The sequence below is a fragment of the Brachypodium distachyon genome, chromosome 4, assembly GCF_000005505.3.
Source record: "Brachypodium distachyon strain Bd21 chromosome 4, Brachypodium_distachyon_v3.0, whole genome shotgun sequence".
Lineage (NCBI taxonomy): Eukaryota > Viridiplantae > Streptophyta > Magnoliopsida > Poales > Poaceae > Brachypodium > Brachypodium distachyon.
The window spans coordinates 22,995,870-23,003,723 of NC_016134.3; the positions used below are offsets into that span (position 1 = coordinate 22,995,870).

General features: G+C 46.9%; 2 protein-coding genes across 2 annotated transcripts; both read right to left on the reverse strand.

Annotated features, from left to right (window-relative positions):
* Positions 1-406: 406 nt before the first annotated feature.
* On the reverse strand, positions 407-748 carry LOC104585001 (pollen-specific leucine-rich repeat extensin-like protein 3). Its single transcript, XM_010240876.1, has one exon. The coding sequence runs from the start codon at positions 746-748 to the stop codon at positions 407-409; it is 342 nt and encodes a 113-aa protein (XP_010239178.1).
* Positions 749-1,424: 676 nt separating this feature from the next.
* LOC100836796 lies at positions 1,425-2,572 on the reverse strand. Its single transcript, XM_024454579.1, has 3 exons — positions 2,224-2,572; positions 1,972-2,124; positions 1,425-1,814 (listed from the first exon to the last, which is right to left on the reverse strand). Exons 1-3 carry the CDS (start codon positions 2,431-2,433, stop codon positions 1,425-1,427), a joined length of 753 nt encoding a protein of 250 aa, XP_024310347.1. The 5' UTR covers positions 2,434-2,572.
* Positions 2,573-7,854: the final 5,282 nt, after the last annotated feature.

Consider the following 7,854-nt stretch of genomic DNA (forward strand, 5'->3'; position numbering starts at 1 on the left):
ACAAACATATTGAACACGACAATATTTACATTGACATTTACATAGGAATATGTCTTTTAATAGGAATCCATCCTAAAACCATTGGAATCTAAATAAATATAAGTGCAGGGACCAAATCGCAAATAGCCGGAATTTTCCGGACTTTTCTGCAAAACAGCCGTAGCCAGTGGAGGGGGGCGCGCGCAGGGGCTTCGGAGGGTGGGCCTGGGCCTTGACGGCCTTTTGGCCGGCCCAGGTCGGGAGGCGCGGGCAGGGGAGTATAAGGGGGGGGGGGGGGGTTAGGGTTTGTCCCCGTCCCCACGGCCGCCGCCGCCGCACCTGCTGCTGCCTGCCCCCGCTCGCCGGCGCTTCTTAGAGGGATGGAGGCCCCCCCTCGTTGGAGGAGGAGAGGCCGAGGGCCTTCGGGTCACCCACCGGTGGCCGGACCGGCGTGGTTGAGGGCCATGGCGGCCGCGAACTTTCGGAGGAGGCGCCTCGCCTCCGGGTGAACGGCGTGGAGGACCTCGCCGTCATCGACAGGTGGTGGAGCGGAGTCGACGGCTGGAGGCGTGGGTGCAGCGGCGTCCTCGGCCGAGTGCGCGGGCAGAGTCGGGGACGGGAGGGGCGGCGCCGTGCCGTCCCTCGTCGGGCACGGCCCGAATCCATGGATCGGGCAGTACAACGGCGGCGGGGGCGGAGCCACGGCGGCCTCGAAGTCGTCTTCTTCCCCGAGCATGGGCGGCGCCGGACCGGTTAATATCCAGTCCATGGATGGCGTGTAATCTGGTGAGGCCGACGGCGGTGCAGAGGCCGTTGGCGTGAAGGCCGACGGTGCAGCCGCACTCAGGCCATCGCCGGGTGCCGTGGCAGTAGCCCTGCGGCCTGGGCAGGGGCGGCGGCCACCCGCGTGGGTCCGGCGGCGTGGTGGCCAGTGGCGGCGAGGAGCCCACCAGCAACGAGTCAGGCGGCGCCGGCGTCCACGGTAAGCACCCTAGCGGTATCCTTCATGGCCGAAGAACTCAAGAAGAGCAACAAAAACAAGAGGCAGGTCGTAGATCGCCATGTTCCTCACCTTCTTCTCTTCTTAGTGATTGTAGAACTAACGTGGCTGATAATGTGTTAGAATGAAATATGTGTCTTGTTCCAATGAATGATGTTCATATTTATACAAGGGGAAGGGACACCAATACATGCATCGGTGTCCCAATACACGAACGGTTACAACACTAACTGCCTAATTAACTAATAATTAATTCTAATTGATCGTAAATAATTATTCTCAACAATGTTTGCTTCTCATAGAAACTGGAAGCTCTTTTTTAAAATAAAATAAAAAGGTTTTCAAAAACACAAAAAAGAGATTTATTTTTCTTGTTTCAAAAGAGAGAAAAAAATACATAAAGGGTTCTTGTTTTCTTTGCTTCTTTTGGCAAGCAAAGAAGAGCTCAGGTACGTCTAGATTTGCCAGCATGGCACCGTTTGCAAGGCTCCCAAACCTTCAAGCGAACACTTGAGGGGACTTTCCCCTCAACATACATTCTTAAAGCCTCAACAGCATTGTTAGCTTCGGTGAGAGCTTCATTACACATGATATGGCATTTCCCTAGTTCAACAAATTCATTGTGAAAACCATGGGTGGTGTCGAGAACCAAATCTTGTAGCGACGGGGTGTTCTGCAGAATTTGAGATGTCAGCTCAACCAAGCTCTTGGCGGAGCAAAATCCAGTGATGCACACTGCCTTGAGGTTGTCTTGGCGGAACCCTGGAACCTGCCTCATTTCTCCGCTTGAGATTCCAAGAATTGAATCGCGCCTTAATTTTGTATGTTCACCTGCCTGCATAGGATCAACAGCAACATCAATGTATTAAAGCTTTTACAACATCCAGAATGTTCATAAAATATCTTTAGGAAGCAGAATAAATGAAAATATACTCGGAGACTGAAAATTGATACTCAACATGTTAATGACTCAAATAGGTTAGCATACTTACACATAAGCCGAAACATTCCAAGGCAGGAGAAGCTTCTAGAAAAGAAACCAGAGAAAAGAAATCATAGCCTCTGAAAGTGTCTCGTCCACAAAGACAAATATTCAAGTACTTCAGATGGAGGAACTTGTCAGGTATCATTGGTGTATTAAACGCCTGAAGAAGGATATGTGCATTTGTTAATCATGTTCCTAGACCCCTCTGATAAGTTTAAGTTCCAAAGAAATTGATTACCACAGATAGTTTAATACAGACCTCTCCATATGATGAGAGGGTAAGAGCTTGGAGATTGGAAGCAATGGAGGGAAGCCTTGTCCGAGCAAACTGGACCATACCAGAATATAATGAACTATTCACTTTTATTTTCTTCACCAGAGAGGAGTCCCCAAATGATATTTTTATCGGGGGGGCAACATAGATAAAAGTGGAGAGCATTGGAGCATCACTGTCTATAATCTGTACCATTCTGCATAGGGACACCTCCAGGAAACTAAGTTGCTGCAGAAGAGAAGGTATCTTCAAGATAGCTATCTCATTGCAACTCAATAGTGACAATTTCTCCAAGGCAAACGTACTGGAAAGAAAGCACCCGAGCACCTTCTCAGTGATTCGGACAGAGTGCAGGCACACACTCAACAAGCTTCTCCAGCAACCAGTTCTTGATGCCGGGTGAAAACCACAAGAGGGAAAGAGACTGAAGCGAGCTTGTAGTCTCGTCAGAGAAAAGCGAACTTGAGAAGTTGTACTCCAGGTCTTTGCATCGAGGCAGATGCACAGCAAGTTCCACGATTACAGGCTTAACAATAAGTTGAAGCCAGCTGTTGAGATGATAGGCCGTGATGCCACTATCACAACCACAAAGCTTAAGCTTAAGAGTCTTAACACCAATGCCAGAGTGGTTCTGAAGAATATGTTGAACTCTGTCCACAAGATTCTTTGCTCTTCTTTCGTACGGATGTTCAAACAAGCCCAATGCTTCCATACCATAGTTTTAAATAGCAGGTTATGCTTCTTAGCGGCGGCATTTTCCAGCTGCTAAGAAATTCGCTATAGCGGCGCTAAGCCATTTAGCGTTTTTCTCAGAAATAAGAAAATTTTCATGAAAATTAGGCATCATATATTCATATCATCTAAAAAATATGACCAGAAATTGAATGACATAAACTTTTATTGAATAACCATGATGATTGTAGCAATAAAAGGATTGATAAGTGCATATTACATAACTAGGTGCAACTTTCAAATTCAAATCAAGAAATTTTGGAGCTTAGTGGGAGAAATAGCACTATTTTCTGGCCAATTTAGCGTTTTAGCGCATTTTAGCGAGCTATTAGTGACATTTTCTATTTAGCGCTAAAAGTGCATAGCTTTAGCGGGAGTGGTCCAAATCTGCTGTAGCGAAGCTATAGCGTCGAGATAGCGCGCTATTTAAAACCATGTTCGATACTGAATGTGAGGTTAGGAAAGCATCTCCACGGACAGAGAAATCAATGAGATACACATGCAGTACGAGCAGCATCCTGTAGTGGTAGGAGGGAATGTATATGGCTCAAGATATCCTGCACAAACATGCTTGATAAGTTCAACATTGCACTTCCACTAGGAGTGAAAGCTTCAATTAGATTTATATACATGCTTTGCAATGCATTATAGTTGCACTGCAGAAAGCGCATGGAGTTTGGTAGATTTATTTACACTGTACATGCCCTTCTCACTTGGCCTTGACAGTTTGTTATTAGTATTAATCCAATGCCAGATGTTTGAGCTAGCTGGTTCCAAGTGCATGTCCACCCGACAAACACCAATTACCCAAATAAAACAAGGTACCAAAAGTACCAAAAACCCCATAGAAAAAAATTTAAGGGACATCAGAACAAACTCGTGCACCTAATGGGCCTAACCACATGCAACACCACGCAAAGTTTAGCATCGCAAGCCATCACAGAAGGATTTTTGACACTAATTTACCCATATCAGTTTCAGATGTCCAGTGTAAGTATTCATAAAATGTTGAATTATGGATGACAAAGTTTTAGAAGTTTGATTGCATAAATTCCAAAACACGCAACAGTCAAGACATTTGCTAGTGCCTCGTGTGCTGACAGAGATAATGTGCAGAGGAAGTTCATTAAAACTGCATTCAGCGCTTTAGGTTTCTTATCTTCTATATCTAAATAGAAGATCTCCAATACCTATTTCTCTTAACATGCAAACATGCCACATCACATGTCACCACATCAAGTCATGCATGTATTATTTACATTTTTGCATCAACCTATAAATTCAAACCGTGCCAACTCATCAATTCAATCACATATTTTTTTGGAAAAGTTTTTCTCATTTTATAAATCATTTTGTCACATGCTTCTTAGAGTTTATTGTTTCTAAATGTAAAAGAAGAAACTTTTTTCCGTTTTCCCCATTAAAAATTAATTTTAAGTATCTATTTATGCATTTGTCTTAACACGGTTCTGCTGCAACGCGCGGGGCATCATCTAGTAATAATATAATCATGGTGACAGGTTACAAAAGAAAACTCCTGACATAGGACTAAAGCACTAGTCCATCTGGTGATGATTTCTGGTTGCACATATACGAGTCCATTTGCAAATTCTAACAACGACCATCCAAATGAGTAAACATTTAATAGCAGCAGTAATCATTTATACCAGATTATACTTTTGGGGAATCAGCATAGTGCTGTATACCTCTGGAAGCTCATCAATACTAGTTTTTTTAGCACCTTCAGAAACATACTGGGAACCATGTACGGTAACTGATAAAAACCTGGATGCCTGGTTATCTGCAACATAGAGATGTCATAACAGAGGACAGGTATTCAAGACTAGCCACTAAATTAGGTTAAATGGCCAAATTTCGCTCAAATAAACTAATAATCTGGAACAAAAATTGGAAGTTCTTCATCATGAGAAGAAATCTCTTTTTCTTTGGACGAGACCACATGCAGCATAGGAAATACAAATTTACACATAATGTTGTAGATATGAATGTATTATCTCTTGTTTAAGCAAGCAAAAGAATAGTCTTTATATGCACCAGTAAGATATATTTGGAGAGGAAATTGACAATATTTTTGTATTTTTTGTATTTTATGCAAAAATCAAAATCCTTATATTCATTTGGGCGAAAAAGGTTTTTGTACCTTAGATTTGATCAGACGAACTCTCAGCACCAACTCCAGAATACACACACAAAAGACTACGGGAACAAACCCTAGGTAGCAGTAGGATGCAATTTTTAAGCTGTACAGTCTCATATCAGATTCCAAGAAATCGAGATATCAGGGTTAAGATGAACAACTGTGATGCAGAGGCACAAACTTGTTTGGACTCGGGGCCGCACCATCATTCTCCTACACATGGCCTTTTCAGTCCCCTCTGATCTTGGCTTCGACAGGGGGGACGCGAGACGCGGAGGCTGTCGAATAGACAATCCGGAAGGCAGTCGGGCATGAGGACGTCGTGCCGGTGGCGGCGCCATCGAGTGTTCTGGGAGGCGAGAGCAGGCTCGAGCCTTCACTTGGTGGTGGCCCGCACGACACTGCATCCATAGGTTAAAAAACCCTAAACCCTGGCCCAGGAAGTCCGTCAGACTTGGAGAAGGAGAAGGAGTCGTGCCCTGTCCGTTTGCGTTGCTTATTCAAGAACACTTGCCTTTCTCCCAGAAAAAGAAACATTTCCCAAATTATTAAAGACCCCAAAATGATTTATAATTTTTTTTAAATCTAAGGCTATATAAAATAAAAATAAATTATACCACAAGGAGAATCTTCCTCTTGCACTCATCAGTGGTGTGTTGTGATCGAAGCTCGATGTGGCATCTAAACCACATTGGTGCTAGAAAAATGTTGTTGACGTATCAGCCGAGAAGTCGTCGGTTGGAACTAGAATATGTCAGTTACATTGATATCAGAAACTAACCCCCATCACGAAGAACAAGGTGGTAAAGGGCTGGATTATAACCCCAAATCTGACCGAACATATTAGTCAAAGAGTAAAATGTATCAGAAATCCTAATTCTTTCGCAAAGGTTCCAAGTTAGTCCTAATTTTTTGAAATTGCACGTTTGAGTTCCAGTTGTTTCATAAGTGGTTCAACGCAGGTCCTATGGTGGTTCGGCCGCATGCCTCCTGCCTACGTGGCTATTTGAGCCCACATGTCAGGTGCCAAGGTGGACGCATTTTTGCTAAAAAAAACCCTGCCTCTTTCTTCCTTCTCCCCCATCAGCCCTTCACACTCTTTCCTCCTAGCTCTTCAACCGTGCCCCCTCTCCTCCTTCTCTGCTCTCCTCTCTTCGCCAGATGCTGTTGGAGCCAGATGCCATCCTTGATTTTCTTGGAGAGGTGGACCTACTGCTTGTGCGTGAGGAGCTTCTTGCTCACAAAGCCCCTCTGGTAGATCGTGTTCCTGCTCTGCATCAGCACGGGGCTGACGACGCCATGGCAGTGGGCAGCGCACGGCAGCAGAGGGCTATGAGGCGTGGGAGCGCAAGGGGAGAAGGGAAAACGGACGAGAGGCTCATTGTGAATGCACTTGATTGGTCGTACGGGAAGGAGGAGCTCGGGATGGTGGAGTTCAACGGCGGCCGAGACAGAGCGACGAAGCGAGGGCGGCTCGGGGCGAGCTGGGCTTGGGGAAGAGCATCAGCAGCTTCAGGACGTCTTCGCCGACCTAAGGAAGGTGGCTGTGGAGTCCAAAACTCACCGGAGAAGGAGATCGAGCGGCGCCAGTGCACAGCCGGACTTGGGGAAGAAGGGCACGATGGCGGCGATTCCTAGCACCTTAACGGAGGTTGAGGGGACAAGGAATTGGCGGGGTTCGGCGAGCACGATGGCCTCCTCGGCAGGGGACACGGCGGCTTCCCGGACTCATCACCGCACTCACGAATGGCCACCGCGCTCACGAACGGCCGTCGGTCGTTGGTGTCGTCATCTTCCTCTCTCCGCCGCCGACGCCAGTCCAGGAGCACGGCGAACGGGCCGCCGCCTCTTGGTTTGGATTCTGGACACGAGGTGTCATAAGGGTTGGCTACGGAGCCGCCAAAGTCGGAGCGCTAGAGGCAGAGGAGGCGCTTGACGAGGCCCTCGGCGAGGAGCGCGTCGAGGACCTCCCTGCGGCAATGGAAGCCGGCGCAGAGGGCGAGCTCCATGACGAGTGCGCGGACGCGCGGGCCGGCGGCGCAGAGCAGGGCTACGAGCCGCAGGAGCTCGCCGCGCGCGTGGAGCTAGTCCACCGGCAGGGGAGAAGGAAGAAAGAGGCAGGGTTTTTTTAGCAAAAATGCGTCCACTTTGGCACCTGACATGTGGCTCCAAATAACCACGTAGGCAGGAGGCACGCGTCCGAACCACCATAAGACCTGCGCTGAACCACCTATGAAACAATTGGGACTCAAACGTGCAGTTTCAAAGAATTAGGACTAATTTGGGATCTTTGCGACAGAATTAGGACCTCGGATGCATTTTACTCTTAGTCAAATCTAATCTCGTTAGCTCTGCGACGAAGCCAAAACTGTCTAAACCTCACCAATCAAAGAAGAAACGCTAAGACACAAAAGAAGAACCAAATCCACTACTCGATAAGAGTAGCGAACACACAATCCCTTGGCCTCCTCAACGTCGATGATGAGATTGTCGCATATCAGGTGGATCAGGAGTCAAGAAAACTTTATTCTCATACCGCACGACGACGTCATATATGTTGTGGCATCGCCATGGGTAACAAACCTTAATCATAAGAGACCTAACTAGGACGCAGCACTATAGATCCAGGGTCCCCACCCTCTCTCGTCGGCTGAGCGGCAGGCAGAAGAATAGGGGACCAACGCGAAGCAGTGGTGTGAGACACTTTTTGGGCGAGCTAGAGGCTA